Source organism: Mandrillus leucophaeus, unplaced genomic scaffold, assembly GCF_000951045.1.
Source record: "Mandrillus leucophaeus isolate KB7577 unplaced genomic scaffold, Mleu.le_1.0 Scaffold411, whole genome shotgun sequence".
Classification (NCBI taxonomy): Eukaryota; Metazoa; Chordata; class Mammalia; order Primates; family Cercopithecidae; genus Mandrillus; species Mandrillus leucophaeus.
Window position 1 is genome coordinate 1076571 of NW_012104377.1, and position 18839 is coordinate 1095409.

Here is an 18839-nt window from a genome sequence, read left to right on the forward strand (position 1 = left end):
ATTTCCTCAGTAAGACTTTCTTTAAAAAGCCTTAAATACTGCAGGATTGAGGAACATGTTTTATTTGCAATCAGACTGCTGACATGCAGAGAGAAGACAAAGGACTGCAACACCTGGGTGGGTGTTAGCTGACTTTCTGGAAGGGTGGATTCTCAGATCTGTGACATGCAATGGTATGAGAAGCGGACTACAGAGGGAAACCTCCAGGAAGAGTATGAGGATAACCTTGAACTCTACTTGATCGCAAAATGTCTTGAGGATGCAAATGTACGAGTAAAAATCTATCAAAGACTTTGTTGTTGGTGATGAGATCCACCTACTTCACTTGAATTCAACAAATATTAATTGAGTTGTTTCACTGGGGAAGTTCCACGAGGAAAAAACAAAGACCAATGCTTGAGGAGTTTATAATCTAAGGGGAGGGTTGAGACAGGTAATAAAAAAGAATAGAAAGCAATGGGTCACAGTAGTAAATTCTCAGTGAACGCATGCTATTACTTGGGAGGCAGTGTACTAACCTTCTTCTGGACATTATATCATGTACTGATATTAAATCTACAAAGTAAACATTTATATCACATCCATTTTAGAAGTAAACTTATGCTTAGAGAGTTTAATAATTTGTCCAACATCGTACCATTTCCATAGAGTCAAGACTCAAATAGGGATTTACTGCACCCCAGAGCAGAGTTCTTAACTGTTTAACCAAGGTGCAGTTTCAAAGTGGCGGCACCTTGTTATGTGTTTCAGAGAAGGAGGGTACAGGATTAGGAAGGGAAGCTGGGATTAGGAATCTATTCCTGAAGAAGGACAAATGGGTCTTCCATCAGAAAAGGTAGTCGAGGGGATGGAGCAGGCATGCACAGGAGAGAAAGTCAACTGCATGGAGATATTGAATGAGGATAGGTTGTGAGCGTAACAATTGGTTGTAATATTAGAGAGAGGTAGGGAGGGAGGAAGATGGGAGAGACAGAGAATAAGGAGGAGGAAGAAGAAGGGAGAAAAAGAGAGGGAAAGAAAGAAAGGTGCTGTGTATAGGAGACAGATTAAACCATTAGCTTGAGATCAAATCTCGGAGTGGTGTGTTAAATTTCTGGCTAGCAAATTTATACTTAATTTGTAGAAAATGAAGTCACTACAGGTTCTAGAATTAGGGAAAAGTGTGATAAGTGCTATGGTTTAGAAATATTTGTGCAGTGATACGTGAGACCAATTGGAAAAGGGAATCACAAGGGAGAGATTGGTACTTGAGGCAGGAATTACTAAATTATTGGAATAATCTAACTGCAAGTAATAGAAAAATAGAGGCTTGAGTAATAACTACAGGAATAAAGCATCGCAACATGGGGAAATGTCTCATATATTTTGAGATGGCCTCTGCAAACAGTTTGACCAATGAATAGACATCCTGGACACAGGAGAGGACAGACTAAAACGCGCTGACAGTGTTAAGCATGAAACAAAAGGCAAGTCTGGAAGAAGGCTTATTTGGGGAAGTAGGAGTGGAGAGATAAGGCAGAGTCAGAAACGAGATAGGAATTAGGGATGAGGTGAAGGTCTTTTGTACATATTGCTTGCCATTTAAAGAGAAGTCAAAGTGTAATTTTCTTAAAAAACCACCAAACCTCTTGCTTCATTGTCTTTTTAAGATCAAAATAAGTTGAATGGTGCTTCGTAAGAGATGCATATTGTAAAACTATTTGTAGAATGTCTTTTAAATGTTATTTTTCTTTAAAGATGTTTGTGTTAATAATGAGTGAGCAGTTAACAGTTTTGCTTATGACTTATGGAGCAATGTATTGTATCCATTCAGTCATTCACTCAACAAATATGTCCCTATTATATTCCAAGACCTGAATTAGGTGTCAGGAATCCTTTGGAGGATTCAGTCTTGCTTGGGAGAATGAGAAATAGTTACAATAAACTACAAGCTGTGTAAAAATGACAATGATAATGGCAATAGAAATTAATGTTTATCCAGCCTTTCATTTTGCATTGTGCTAAGTCAGTTGTCTGTACTGTATCTCATTTAATCTTCACAATAATCTATGTGATGATGATATCAATTTGCCTATGAAGATACATATTAAAGAAGTAGTGTAATGATTCCAAGGTTACACAGGTAGTAATCTTGGAGCTAGTGCTCAAACCCAGGACTTATCTAAATCCAAAAGGTTTGGAACTAAGGGATGGTTTGATAAATTCTGTGGTTTAAAAAATTTTATCCAACAGTAATATGTGGGAATGATTAGAATAAGGAGAAACTGATATTTGACAGAGAAGTTAGGTTATTATAATGGTGTAGCTGAGGGATAACAAAGGCTTGAGCAATGATTATAGAAATTAAACAGTTTCAAGACATTTTGAGATAGACTATAAATAATTTACTTAGCTTCTATGTGGATGTGTGCCCAAAGTCCTATGCATGGGCCAAGCCCTGTGGGATATGAGATTCTCCCTGCCCCAGGAGCATATGGACCATGTAATTCAGCCAGAATTGGCTTCCTAATTTCACTTTAACTGTTTTTTTCATCTCATACCAGCTAGAATCAATGTCCTGTCTTAAAGCTGTAACCTCCAAGCTTTCCCCCATGCATTCAATGACGTTAAGATTGTTATCATCCTTTCCCACTCCAGGGTCTTAAAGTGCTGGGAATTGCACTCACTCCACTTTCTGAATTTGATATAAAACTGATTTTAGCTGCACTTTTATACGAGAAGTTTCCTAGCCTTAGTCAGGTAGCATGAAATAAAACACCAAGGCATCAGGGAATGTACATGCAATAGGAATGTTTGAAACAGTGGCTTTGTAGACAAGAGTGGTGGGTGTCAATTAAGTCTGTAGTTGTCACTTAATTGCTCTGAATCGCAGTTCTTTAACCTACAAAAGGTGATAAAACTCATGTGAAAAGCCCGTTTTGATAACCAAATTACACACATATTCACAAACATTTTTAACTAAAGAATATATATATATATATTCTCTCTCTATATATATCTCCTATATATATATCTCTCTCTCTCCTATCTCTCTCTCTCTCCATGATTCTATTTATCCTGATCTTTCTTGTAAAGTAAGAACAATTATAAACTATTAAAAAAACACATCAAATTGAAATAAATCAGATATTCTTATTTGCATAAGAGAATACCTCAATGTGTCCTTAGTTTTTGGTGATGTTAGTTCTGTCTGTACACCATTCATAACTTCTCTCTCTTCCAAGTTCTGCATGAAATCCTACAGTGAAACAAAGTCATAAACATGTGATGCTATGCATATTGAATTGAAAATTTGAATAAAATATCTCAATACAGGATAGTAAACAGCTTTACGCTGGATATATACAGTATGCTCTAATGTCTTTGAAAACTGGAAGCAGGTGTTAATCTTTTCGGTGATTTCAATGTTCTTTTCTCTCCTGTTTGGTTTCTGAAATGCTCAAATGCGTCATGTATACAAGGCAGTATGTTAAGAGCTTTGGAATACTTCGTTTAGCTTCTTGCTACTCAGCCATAGGCTTTTGGGATTGAGTGTTTGAAACCAGGAACGAAAAGAATACCGAAGGGGAGGCTCTGGTGACAGATGGTGATATATTAGCCTTAAGGTACGTCCTTGCTTGCCCCCACAACATTAAATATAAAGAAAGCAAAATCCATGAAAAAACACTGCTTGGCAAAGTCACCTCTGTCAAAGTCAGGCAGAAACACTGCAGGAAGAAGAAATCCAGAATTCTTACTTTGTCATGAAATTTGATTCTGAGGATAATCTTCAGAGAGAGAGAGAGATTCAAATTGCCCATTTAATTTCTAAAATTGTAAACAGGCTCCCACTACAGAAAGGTTAGAGGGTCAGAGAGGCCCTGTATTCCAGGACAGTGGCAAAGTTGTACTGGATATTACCCAGAGAAGCAGAGGAGAGGATGGATTCCAGAAAGCATGCCTGATGCTGCTGCTTCCTTATGGAGGACATTAGGCCTCAGAGCTGTTCTCTAACAGGGAATCTTGTGGACACCCCTCTCTTCACAAGTGGAGTCACAAAAAAGTATTGTTAGACATGGACTCTGGTTTCACCAAAGCAACAAACCAGATATAGAAAGACTTATCAAAAATCCACACTTATAAACAGCATTTATGCATCCAAATGCATTATTGCAACAGAGTAAGGAAGACAACATACAAGCTTAAAATGCATTATTGCAACAGAGTAAGGAAGACAACATACAAGCTTAAGAGGCTGGACATGAGTATATTAGGTTATTAACTTTTTGTTTTTTTGAGACGGAGTCTCGCTCTGTTGCCCAGGCTGGAGTGCAGTGGTGCAATCTCAGCTCACTGCAACCTCTGCCTCCCGGGTTCACACCATTCTCCTGCCTCAGCCTCCGGAGTGGCTGGGACTACAGGCGCCCGCCACCACGCCCGGTTAATTTTGTTTTTGTATTTTTAGTAGAGATGGGGCTTCACCATGTCAGCCAGGATGGTCTCGATCTCCTGACCTCGTGATCTGGTTGTCTTGGCCTCCCAAGTGCTGGGATTACAAGTGTGAGCCACCGCGCCCAGCCAGGTTATTATCTCAAGGAAAGTAAGACATAACTGCAACAGAAGGACTTTGTTGTAGTGAACTGAGTTAAAAAAAAAATGTCTCTCACTTTTAGATTGAGTAGCAACATTTCATGCAGGGGTTGGTAGTTTTGTGAAAGACTTGGTCTATACTAGACTTTTTAAAAATTCATTTTCCCCTTTTCACTTAGATAAGAAAGAATTTCCATAAGGCTAAAAAACACTTCATGGTTTAAAGTACCAAATTTTAAAAGATGAATGTTTTTGAAAGCTTTCAAATATTCATATTATTATGAAGGGCTTGATATATGCTTACAGATAAATGGAGACAGGGTTGAGCAGGTTACAAAAATACTTAGGTAGATAATTTAACATAATAGTGGAACCTGTGATTATCGTGCATGTCAGGATATTTGATGACCTCATTTTTGCCAAAATCATTAACTTTCTTATCTGTTTCTCTTACACAGGAATGAATTTATATCTGGTTCTCTATATATCAAGCACATAACACCAAGAGTTCATTGTATTAATTTTTAATATTGCATAATAAATTATTCCACAACTTAATACATTAAAAAAATAAACATTTATTATCTCTCATAGTTTCTGTGAATCAGAGATTCAGAAGTAGCTTAGCTGGGCAGTTCTAGAGTTGGATCTCTGGTAAGTTTGCAGCCCCATGTCGGTGGGGCTGCAGCTATGATCATTTAAAGGATTGCTTTAAGATGATTTTTATTTCTTACAACAGCTTTATTGATATGTAATTTACATAAGAGTCACCATTTTAAAGAGTACAATCAAGTGGTTTTCAATATATTCAGAGTTTTGTAATCACCACCATCTAACATTAGAACATGTTTATCACCCCAAAAAGAAACTCCAAACCCATTAGCAGCCATTCCTCATCCTCCCTTTCCCCAACAGGCCCTGTCAATCATTAATCTAATTTCTATCTTAAAAGAGTTGCCTATTTTAGACATTTCATATAGACAGAATCATAAGACATGTGGCTTCTTTCACGTAGAATAATAATGTTTTCAGAAGCTCATTCATTGTAGCATATATCAGTATTTTACTCCATTTTATGGCCCAACAATATTCCACTTTATGGATATACCACATTTAGTTTATCCATTCATCAGCTGGTGAGCATTTGGGTTGTTTCCACTCTTGCCTATTATGAATAATGTTGCTATGAACATTTGGGCACAAGTTCTCGCATGAACATATGCTTTCAGTTCTCTTAGGCGTACACTGTGGAGTGGAATTGTTGGTCATATGGTAACTCTATGTTTAACATTTTGAGGAACTGCTGCACTATTTCCCACAGGTCTGAATAATTTGCCATGATTCTTACCAGTAATACATGAGGGTTTTAATATGTCCATAGACTTGCCATAACTTATTTTTATTTTTAATTTATTTTATTCATTCTTATGGGTATAAAGTGATATGTCATTGTAGTTTTGATTTGCATTTCTGTAATGATTAATGATGTGGAGCTTCTTTCCCTGTGATTATTGGCCATTTGTGTTTCTTCTTTGGAGAAATGTCTAATGGTATGTCTTTTTATTATTGACCTGTAAAGAGTTCTTTAAATATTCCATTTACAAATTTCTTATCCAATATATGATTTGCAAATATGTTTTTCTGTTGTTTGGGTTGTCTTCACTTTCTTCATGTGTCCTTTAAAGCACGAAAGTTTTTTATTTTAACCAAGTCCAATTTATTTATTTTTTCTTTTGTTGCTTGTGTTTTTTGGTGTTGTATCTAAGAAACATTGCCTAATACAAGGTCACAAAGATTTACACCTTTTTTTTATTCTAAGAATCTTACACAGTGTTGGCTCTTACATTTAGGCCTATTATCACTTTGAGTTAATTTATGCACATTGTGTGAGGAAGGCGCTCAAATTCATTCTTTGTATGTAGATATCTAGTTGTGTTAGTATCATTCATTGAAAAGACTGTTTTTTATTCATTGAATTGTCTTGACACCCTTACAGAAAATGAATTTCCCAAAAACATAAGGGTATATTTCTGGATCCTTTGTACTTCATTCATTGATCTATACATGTCTATTCTTATGTCAGTACGACACGGTCAATTATTGTAGCTTTGTACTAAATTTTGAAATCAGGATGCGTGATTCTTCCAAATTCATTCTTATTTACAAGATTGCTTTGGCTATGGTGGGTGGAAATTGCATTTCCATATTAATTTTAGAATCAGTTTGTTAATATCTGAAAAAAAAACAGTTGGGTTTTTGCTAGGGATCGCATTGAATATAAAGATCAATTTGGAGGGTATCGCCATCTAAGCATCATAAAGTCTCTCAATCCATGAACAGTTAACAGTGACAATTAATTAAAATAAATATTCTTTTTAGTTTTATAATTCTTTGTGGGATGTATCCTCAGGGTATCAAAGAAAAAAACTGTGATATTTGCTATAAAGTTGTATATAATTATTGTTGCCTCTGCACCATACTCTAAATGGAACGTTCTTGTTGATCCCTAAACAAGGTAGAAAAATAACATATTTTCTGGCTCAAATCAACATTATGCAAGGTTAAAAAATGAATTTTTCATCTAGTTCCAGTTAGATAGCAAGTAAAGGTTCTTTTCATATCAACAACATACTTAATGCTCTGAGTATACGGAAATGTCAATTACAATTTGAAAGTAATATTGGGCCAATTACAATGTCATAATCTGCTCAAGGGTAATTCTGAACTGACTACACATTTGGACAAATCATGTCAATAACTACAGACTTGAAAAAGAATACACATTCACAGACTTATATCTCCTATTATTATTAAGACAACATCAAAAGCACTTCCCTTGCCACAGCTATCAAAAAGGGGTAGTACTATAGTTTATCACCTCAACTAATGAGCAGTGTTTGTCACTTGCCAAGATCATTTCCACATACTGCACTAACAAAATTCTTTGATATTCTCTGAAGATGGGGCAGGCAGACAGATGTTTAGGGCATCCTGTAAGGACATAAAGCCAATTTCAAACTGACTTCAGCAACCCTGTAGCTGTGCAGTGCTTCAATACTTATCGACAAAAGCAGTTTACCTCTTAACAGGGTACATAAAATCATTTTTTCCAAAAATTACAAAATAATTTACAAACAATAAATTAAGAATACTTAAGCTTTTCCTTCACTAAATTATATGGTAAAATGAAGTCATGAAATTGCACGTCTCAAGATGAAAATATACTTTTCCTCATTGCTTATTTAAATGACTTTGAAAAAAATCTGTAAGATGACTTTTAAATTTGGAAGGAAAGGTACAAAAACAACTCTGATTATGAAGAACCAGAGGAATAAACAATTGATGCCAAACAGCTACCATATTTCTTCAGCTTTAGGTTTGAGAAATAATAATTATGTGATTTCAAACCCTCAAACTTGCCTCTAGAAAACACAACAGTTTGGAAGCGCTATAATTAATTTTATTAATATAATTATTATAATTTCTATTTTTAATGTTAACACAGAAGCATATAATCAGCTGTATGATATGGAACGTATAGAGTTATTTCAAAATTTATTTTGTCTCCTCTTTTGCTCAAATGACATGGCTTTACTCTCTAAAATAAAGTTCAGCAGGAGATTGTGTCCTGTCAACTGGTCAGAGACCTTTAAGAAGTTTGCCCTTTACCACTTTCATCAGAGCAGGCAGCAGGCAGATATATGTGGCTCTCACAGCAGACAAGTTTAATTACTACATTTTTTTTTAAAGCAAACGTTTTTAGCAACACTTTCAGGATCACAGGAGCATTTCTGACAGCCAAAATGAGTTGGATTTAAACATCACCGCACTATTTTTAGCTTTAAAATCAACACTCCCATAATTATTCCCAAACCAATTAGCAACAGCTGGAAAGTAAAGGTGTTTACATTTGGTTAGCACTAGTGCTAACAACTGCAAGTGTTCACAGGCTGGATGAAAGGGGCCAGGCACCAAGAGGGGCAACAGTCTCTCCAGGGGTAATCATGGTATCAGCACCAGGCTATCATTTCATATTTCACAGTTAGTACCAGTCACTGATCTCATACAAGAACGTGCATTCATTATGAAGCACCACTAGGTTATACATGTCCAAAGAAACTTAACACTCTTGATACTTTTTCTGGAAGAAAATGCTCAATGCATTCCCAAATTCGCACTGAATTTCCCTGGTCTACTGTGGCTACATAACGAAATTAAAAGTAGTTTTATTGCTCAATTTTTCATCTCTCAGATGAGAACTGAAATAGCGGTCCTGTCTATCAACAGGTATCTCCCTCTGACTTACAGGCGATCATATATGGCCATGATTTTCCCCCCTCAGTGAATTTTAGCTACATTGAAAACCACTTGCCCATAAAATTTAACTGCAACTGAATTATGTTTCAAAAACTCAGGTGCATTTCAAAACAAGATTTGCATTCTGAAAAGTCAACTGCAAGTTTCTTTTGAAATTGCATATGAATGTTAGAATGAGAGTAATAGAAACATTACACAGAGAGGATCTGAACATCAGTTTATGTGCCTGGTGCTCATACATAATCATAATGTAAATTTTAAAATTAAAATTCTGGGCATAATTCCAGAATATTTGTTTTTACTTTTCAGAACAAAAATATCTGTGCTAAAGTAAAACAAACTGCATTTGATAAGCACACATGAAATTAACATGTGATTGTTAAACACTGTTATTTTCAAACTTCATATATATTTTTATGCGTTTGGCAATGCCTTGCCATTGGAAATCTCTCAGTTGACTTCAAAGATACCATCCCTAAATGTTTCAGTCTTAGTAATTAATATGCCTATAATTTACTACACACACACACACACACACACACGAACACCAGTAGACTTTATACCTACATAGCTAAAATCGGCATGACAATTAGAGATATAAAAGTGCTAAATTAAAAACTGCTTAAGAAGAACTGTGTTTTATTCATTTTTATGTGTATTCTAACAGTGGTTCTCCAACTTTAACACAGATCAGAAGAATCGCCTGGAGTCTTGTGAAAACCCAGATTGCTGGGCCCCGCGCCCAGTGCCTGAAATGTTGCTGCAGTAGGTCTAGGGTGAGGCCAGAGGGTCTACAAGTTTCTGATGCTGCTAGTCCAGGAACCACACTTCAAAAACCACTGCCTTAAAGTAACTAGTACAGATATGAGACTCAGGAAAAATCCTAAAAAATATTAACCAAGCCAGGAAGGATGGTGTTGACGAGTGAAGCCAGTTCACCCATTTTACAGCTAAGGAAACTCAGAGGCAGAAAGCTGACATGACTGGTCTCTTTTTACATGTTGTGTTAGTGACAAAGCCAGAATCCAGGATTCTTGATACTCAGTTCAGTGTTCTTTCTGTGCACCACAATAAATACTTGCTGACTTAGAGAATGCTGACCTTATTACTTATGTTATGGATTCTTTTATAATGACAGCAACAAAAACCTATAATAATGTCTTATATACACTTTACCTTTCTTTCAAAGATCTCAAACTATTTCACATATAACTAGATGTATAGCCACAACAATCTAGCGGATTTCTTGGCATTCCTATTCCAATTTCATACTTGAACATATGCAAGACAAAAAGATTAATATCTTGTCGAAGAAGAAACTGAAGGTCAAAGAAAGAACCAAAATTTCTTGGGACCCTCATTTCCTAAGAGTCAGTTTTGAAAGCAAGCACGTTAACTGTATTTACTTTGTAATATCTCTTAGTTGTTGATTTCAGGCAAAGAGGGTAAGGAAAAGATACCATATTATGAAACAGTCAGAGAAATTATTTATATGAAAGACTATCAAGTTTTTCATTATTCTAGAGATTATGCTCTAATAATTGCATCTTTAAAATAAAAAAAACCTTTTATGGAACACAATTAAATAGATCATAAATATTCTACTAACTAGTCCCATGCTAATCCTGGGAGCAGGTAAAATCATTAACATTAAATGACTAGCTCAAATCCTCGGCTTATAGAGAGCACGCACACAGGGTGCTCATGCTCATTCACAAACACACACTAAGTCATGTGGATAAATTACCTGAATCCATATGGGATAAAACTGGACTCAGCATAAACAGTTCTGAACTTTGTAAAATGCACTAAAAGTCTACAATTTTCAATGGACTGTTTCTACAGAGATTACGCAGTTATGGGTTATGTGCTACAGAGGCTAAATCCCATTGATAATATAATCAGGGTTGGCCACACCTTCTCTTCATCCGGTGTGTCTGGAAGAGATGCTGAATGGTTTTCATAGGTTTAATAAAAAATTAATTTAAAATGAGTAAAGATCAAGATACAGTAACTGAATTCTGGTCTAACGCAAAAGAGACACAGATTCTGATATAAGTTCTATCACTGCTTTGCCTGGTGACCAGACACATCATCTCCTGACCTTCACTTCTAGTTTCTCTACACTGGGGATAAGAAGATTTTTAAGGTCCACTCCTAGCACAAAATGTCATAATGCACCAAATAGTAAGGCAGGCAAACTCCAACTGAATAAACATACATATAAAAATTCCCCAACAGATCAATTAAGAGGTATTCATTTGGCTAAATGTTTTCTTGGAGAGCTTCCCTTGAGAAGCACTCTCAGAGTAGATACACTTTTATACTTTCTTAACATACTAATTTTTATACAACTTTTGAGGAACAAATCTATGGTATGAAGTATACCTGAAAGAAAACCAAAACCTTTCCTCTATACCCCTACTTCTTTTTTATTTTCCTATGATCTTTCCTTGGATATTTTTTCTTCTTCTCATTGCTAATAATCAGCACAGTTGAGTTCATTGTTAAGATTTCTCAGTATTCTGATTTAGATTTTAAAAGACCAGTGAAATTTTTATAATAAAATTGTTATAAAATATACCCTTTACCTGCTGGAGTTTGTCTTTTTGTTTGTGTTTGGTTTTATTGCATATTTTTGGTAAAAATGTATAAAAGTTGACTTAACCTGATACCAGGTGTCAAAAGACAGCTGTGAGCTTTTAAAAAAGGCAGAGGTGATGGTGGGTGGAGAGGGAATTCTGTTTCGCTTGTGAGATTTGAGTGGACCAAACACATTCATCCATCTCATCGAGGTATCAAAAATGAAAATAACTATTGATGTCAAAATCAACATTTCATCTGCTCTGCTAATCTTTCAACATAAGGCTAACACCAGTGGGTGCACTTCTCCCTACACAAATATGTTGAAGTAAAGGCTGCTTTAAAATCTTCAGAGCCATAGTTCAGAAGTTCAACAAGGTAATTCTGCAATCCCTCTTTTATTGTTCACTGTTTCTTTCTCATATTAAAATAACACATTTCAAAAGTGCTGAATAGAGTGTAAAACAATTTTTTTCAAATACAAGACTGATATAAACGTGTTCATAATCATAATTCCTATTTATAATTGGATTCTTTCCCACATCCAGTTATAGCTAATTTCCCCCTAGTTTTCCTATATCATTAAATATATTAAAACTGCTTAAGCCCAGCTCTTAGATACACAAAGATAACATTGTTTATTACTGAAAGGGTGAGGATATTGAAAAACAGCAATTTCCACAAGGTCTGCTTCAGATCATGCTAAATCACAAAATGTATGACGAAAGGTGTTATAAACATCCTTCTTTCATTTAATCTATTTAAACTATACCATCTTCTCAAATATTTAGAATCCAGGTCTGTCAAAATGGACATTTATATGGTATTAGGGCTTCATTTGTAACTCCAAATCATCACCTAAAGCTGGTAAATAGAAAAAACTTAAGGAAGTTGGGATAATTCAGCAATTACCAAGCATTTCTACCTTAACCACTTCCATTTTGCTGACTGAAATACATCTCAATCAAATTTGGCTCTAGTAAATATCCCATATACACTGATGCAAACCTTTACAAAAGCCAGGTTTGGTTCAGAGAGAGTAGTGATAAAAGGCCACACTATTAAAGCAATTGTTTCTTTTTGCACACGCATTTCACTCATGCCAACACAAGCATACATCCCTGCCGGGCTTCACTATGAAAATATTCAGGATGAAAATGTGCTGTAGAAAATTTTGAATCCACAGACCAATTCCATAGCTGTGTCATGAACAGGGTAAAAAAGAAAAGGAAAAGAAAAGAAAAGAAAAGAAAAGCACACTGATCCATATGTGTGCTTAGTTTGGTAGTACATTTAGAAAAAAAAAAAAATCTCAAAATTTAGGAAGCCAAAACTGTGTTAAAGAATTTTTTTATAACTATTAGATAGAGAACCACATTGACAAGCCATCTTAGTTCATGAACAAAGCATGTTCAAGGACTTCTTGAAAAGTTGTTTTTTATTGCCTATCCTCTATAAGCATTTCACCCTCTTCTCACGCAGACTCAAACCTCCCTGACTTTGCCATGTGCATCTGTCCCTCTCCTATGACCTCCATATATCTTCCCACACAATCATTTCGCCATTCACTTTGTCATTCTTGCATTTCACTTTATGACACCTTTATTGGAAGCCTCTAGTTTCAAAAAACAATATCACAGCTTATAAGACCTACTGAAAATAAACAATTTGGGGAAGGGTTTTCTTCAGACAACCTAAGAGGCACTTGAAGCAATCCTTACCATGACTTATGTGAAGGAGGAGGAACAGCGGAAGAGTCAAAAACAACTGTATGGAGAGAAGTAGGGTGATCCAGAGCCGGCTACACCATCGTGGGTTCTTACAGCATGTGGAAACACAGCTTGAAATGAGGTGCAGAGGTCTGAACTGCTGAGAGCAGCTGTAGTCATGGGCAGCAGTCAGCAAAAGGTTTGTTTGTTTTTTGAGCAAGGGTAGAAACACAACAAAGAGTTAGGAGAGACTGTAAAAGTAGCTATAGCCAGACCAGAATATGTTCTGATCACACAAGGAAACCACCATGCATTTCTATTTAAATACAAATGTTTTAAACTTAAAACTACACAGTGCTTGAGGGTTAGAGGGATGCACTGTCCCATTAAAATAATCTATTGGTTATCAATAGCTAAAATGTAAGCTCCAAGTAGGCAGGCAGTGGTTTTTATCTGTTTTGTTCACCAATATATCCCCAAAGCCTAGAACAGTGCTTGGCAAAGCGGAGATGCTCAACACATGCCTAGATACACCAGTTTTCTAGAACACCATTGCTTGCCTGGCGAATATCCAGCCATTCATCCCTTCACACCCAACTCAGTATGAGCCACGTTCTCCCTGAACACTCTGCATGGACTCAATCTTCCTTTTCAGTGCCACTTTCATGCCATGTGCAAGCTCTGTCATGACATTCATTGATCTCGGGGTAGGTGATGATTTCTTTACAGATCTGTCTGCGTTGATTGGTAGTGAGAGCTTTCAGATGGCGAATGAGTCTCATCCATCTTAGTATCCCTGTCACTTAGCACAGGTCTGAAATACAACAGATATTCTACTTACAAGGGGTTTACTGGGTAAAGAAATCTGCTCCTTTTCCTTAAAGAGTCTAAGTTAACTTTCAATAGAACGTATATTTATGATGTCTAGAGTATTATGCTAGACTCCATGTGCAGAGTATTGTGCTGGACTCTGGAGGGATTCAAAGATGAATATGACAATATGATACTGTCTCTGCATTCGAAGTTGCAAGCCAGCTGGAATCATTGCCAGAGGCATCTCTGGCAAGAGAATTTAAAGTGCAATTGAAAGCTAATCTTTATTTATGGATTGAAATAATTGAAGTAAAAGAGAAAGCACTGATTTGTACCTGGCTGGTTATGTTTCTTTATATATGCTCCTATATTTTATTTATTATAATGCAATTTAAAATGACTTTCATTATTTATCAAATATATTTAAACCAATATTTAAAACCAACTAAGTTCCATAATGGCTGGAAGCTTGAGTTAATCACGTTCTCACCAGCTGAGAAAGGAAGCTTCCATGCTGAAACCTCCAGATCCTGAACCTACAGACTAGAAATTGTTGACCAGCGTGGGCCACTGCGAGCAAGGCCCACCATCTCAACACATCTTCTTTGAACCTCTTGCTCGATATTCCTCTCCTCTTCCAGCTATCTCATTTCTTTAGACTTAATAATGGGTCACGATAGAAACAACTCTTGGGGCAACCGTCCTCTCCCATTGCTCCTCCTTCTTTCGGCACTTCCTTAGCCTTCACGGGTGCATTACCTCCCAAATACCTCCAAACCCTTCTCCTCCTCTGTTCCCAGGATGCCCTGGAACTCTTTCATAAGCTCAAGAACTTCCTTAAGTATTGTCTCCGCTACTTTGATGTAAATGACAATAAACCTTCCCCAAATAAACTACTTCCTCGGCAACTCTATGAAGTGAGTCATGATCATTTTCTTCACGCTGCTCACTCTCATCCTGGAGCTGTTTCTAGAGAAGAATTTCCTGTTTCCTCCTCTGGAAGCTGCACCATGCTGCTTTATCATTTCCTTCTCATTGTCCACACCTGTTAGTCTCCAAGTTGGTCCTCCAGCACTTCCTCTTGCTCTATCATTCTAATTAATATTTTCTCCCTCTTTCATGCCTTATCTTTCACTATCATACTGGGTAACATCCATGTCCACAGGCATCTTACACCTTGACCTCACTCAGTACCTTCTCTCTCTAGTAGCCTTCTGCTTTAGGAACTCTGTAATCAAAAGCAAAACTGAACATGGGAATTCAAGGGAAAAGTTTTTGAGTAACGCTCATTATTCAACAAAAATATATCATCAAATGAGAAATAACAGGGTTAGCAAACCCATAAACAAAACAGCAATCATTCAGTTCACAAGCCCTTAATGAGGGTCCCCTTTACTCCAGTGCTAAGCACTGGAGATACAGAGATGAAAAAATTTGTATACTTTTTGTTCTCAAGAGTCTATTCTGGGGAGTAAGGAGCACAGAGGCTGGAGAGAAGATACTAATGAATGGCCCCTCTACTATTCCCCTTTGCATGTTCTATAATTCAACTCAACTGAGCACCAGCAAGATCCCAAGAAAGACACCACTATTCTTTCTCTAACCTCACCTCACTTCCAAGTGTAAGATAAGAACTGATATGTAGCTGCTAATCCAAGCCTATATCTTTGACAGAATTGTAAGAGACTTGTAGCACTGAAATGATGAAAAATGTTTTCACAGACACATCCTTAAACAGTGATTGCACTATGGGACCATATCTAAATAAAGGAGGTGGTGGTTGCTAGAAACAACAACAACAAAAAGCCTGAGTGAATGTGGGGAGGATATTCTAATGGCCACCCTCCTCATCTATTTCCCCAAGAAGGTGCAGAAAGTGAGAGGACACCAATGCTGCAATCTTTTCTGGAGCCTCTTTGAAAATATATCACTCCACATACAAACCTCCCAGTGTAAATGATGCAGTTTGTGCCATGGCAAAATTATGAATTATTACAAGCTCTGGGCCTTTGGCTTGCATGTAGTACATGTATATGATTTCAAATGCTGAATCCATAAGTACTAAACATCTTATGTTCTTAACTTCTATTCCATTTGTTGGCTACTTTGGCGTTGAAAAACTTCAGCCTCTAATGCTTAAATCTCTTCCACTAACCCTGCACAGGCAATTACTAGAATAACTAGAAGCAGCCAAGGTGTACCATAATCAGATTGCTTAATTTACATATTTATAACTGCTTCTATTAGACAGTGATGATTTAATCCAAATGTCATCTCTGGATTAATCCTTGAATCCCATTCAGATTCAACAAATGGGCTTGCTTAGTTGGGCAATTATTTGGGGCCAAAAACTTACGCAATGAAAACTGGTAGCGGATGAAATTGGCCGACTGTTGACACGTTTTGATTGCTTTTGCCTAAGAGCTACAAACCAGCTTCATAAGGAACTTCCCCACACTAACAGGCCAATCTTTTCCCATAGCATGTGTGTCACTGTCTGTCTCTCTCCACCTCCACTCCCAACAGGCTCCAAGAGCACAGTATCTACACTCAGTAAATCCTCATGAAGATTGACCTGGCTTCTAGCTTATAAAGTTGGAAGAAAAAAAAGCCATGTCAAAACACCTCCAGTTGTCTGCCTGAGTTTTATTGGCTTTGTTTAGAGTGGATACTCATATTTACTGAATGACTGAGCAAACCAACTTACCCAACCCATCATCTGATTGTGAAGCTGACTGCAGCACCACACTCCCTAGCAGAGGAATGTGGGCCAGCACTCCTTTTCACAATTGCATGCAGAAATAGCAAATCCCAGAGAAACTGCTGTAAATACTTGGATCTTTCCTGAACTGTATTTTTAATATGTTATGAGAACAATAGCAAGGGATGGTTAAAAACATACATGAAGCAGTTATGTTTTAAACCTGTAACAGATCACTTACTCAATGCTACATGACACAATAAAACAGTGTCCCAAATGGAAAAGAGGAAATCTTTTTAATCAAACCTTCCCTTGGTCTGAACAAAACAGAGATTTTCATTTCATTCCAGTTACGTTAAGGTTTCTCCCACAGCACTATGTCCAATCACTCCGCCATATCTAATCAGCGATGCAACCTCACACGTTTGGTGAACTCCCAGGGTTGCACAGAAAAGCGCATGCTTCCTGGCAGACAAGAGTTTTTAAGCACAGTGGTGATGTAAAAACTCTGCTCTTCTCTTCTTGTTACAAGGGAAATACTTCTGTAGCTGAGGGCACTCCGGTGATGCACCTCTACAAAATACAGCAAATGACCTCTTCACTTGTGAGGCAATCAAAGCAGATTAAAATCACAGCATTTAACAGCTCTTCAGAGGGAATGGCAACTGGACGCAAAAATGATAGTTCTATAGAATTAAACATACTGGTTAATTTTCATGGATGACCTTCCTCTGAGAAAGGAGCAAATTACAGATATGACAATAAAGAAAAAAACCTAGTTTTTATTTTTTCTTAAAGACTGAAGTACATGCATGCAGAAACAATAAAGGGTTAGGATATCCACTGGGTGCAAAAAAAGTTGAACAAAATAATTGACTCACTCCTACCCTTGACTTCAGGAAATGGAGAATCAATGAGATTTCAGGCTCAGATTTGCCATCTCACCAGAAAGGAAAAACAGGGAAATGGCTGGTTGTTTGGCGGTTGGTGTATAGCACTAGGCTAAAGTGCCATGGACAGTGAAAGGAGCCAGGATATGCAATTTGTTTGCTGACCTCCAACTTTGCCCTCCTCAGTTAGATGGTCAGATATGTCCCCATCAAGGTGGCACGTATTTTATGAGTAAGCACAAGGATTAAGAGCTTGCAGAAAGAGTCAGGGCAGATCACCTGAGGTCAGGAGTTCGAGACCAGGCTGGCCAACATGGTGAAACTCCATCTCTACTAAAAATACAAAAATTAGCCTGGCACGGTGGCAGGTGCCTATAATCCCAGCTACTTGGGAGACTGAGGCAGGAGAATCGCTTGAACTCTGGAGGCAGAGGTTGCGGTGAGCCAAGATCATGCCATTAAACTCCAGCGTGGGGAACAAAAGCGAGACTTCATCTCCAAACAAACAAACAGCCAAAGAAAAAAGAAAACTAAAAAGAAAGAAAAAGAGAGTGTCCATGAGTTATGGCCTCACTGCAGGCTGGGTACGGTGGCTCACGCCTGTAATCCCAGCATGTTGGGAGGCCGAGGCAGGCGGATCACGAGATCAAAGATCTACACCATCCTGGCCAACACAGTGAAACCCCGTCTCTACTAAAAATACAAAAAAATTAGCTGGGTGTGGTGGCAGTCGCCTATAGTCCCGCTACTGGGGAGGCTGAGGCACGAGAATCGCTTGAACCCAGGAGGCAGAGGTTGCAGTGAGCCGAGATTAGGCCACCACACTCCAGTCTGGCGACAGAGCAAGACTCCATCTCAAAAAGAAAATAAATAAATAAAGACAGTCATAAGTGTTGTACAATTCTACATACTTTGCACTATGATTGGCAGTCATTCCCATAAATCTCTATTATTGACACAAAGAGGTTGAGACCAGGAGACAGAAAGACATACAAAGGAATAGAAAGGGGACAGTGTAAGTCAGTAACTCTTTTCATTAACGAGACATGCGTTTGTCTCACTGTTCCCAGAGTTTTGCCCAAACGTAGCAAAAGTTGAGGGTTGATTTTTACTTAACATAGTTTTCTCTGCCTCTGAATTTTGTGGCTATGGTCCAAATGGTTTAAAACAGAGCAAAACTGGTTGGTTTTCTTTCCCATTATTTTTCAAAGCAACTCAGTCATCCCCCCAAGCCCAGCTTATCACATTTTACCCTAT

General features: G+C 37.3%; 1 protein-coding gene across 4 annotated transcripts in view; it reads right to left on the reverse strand.

Annotated features, from left to right (window-relative positions):
- The window catches only part of PARD3B (par-3 family cell polarity regulator beta), a 1095780-nt gene that overhangs the window by 535181 nt on the left and 541760 nt on the right, over positions 1-18839 (reverse strand). For all 4 annotated transcript variants that reach the window (XM_011992473.1, XM_011992474.1, XM_011992475.1 and 1 more), the window contains exon 5: positions 3153-3238. In XM_011992473.1, coding sequence (XP_011847863.1) covers positions 3153-3238 — 86 coding nt within the window. The remainder of the gene's footprint in view (positions 1-3152; positions 3239-18839) is intronic.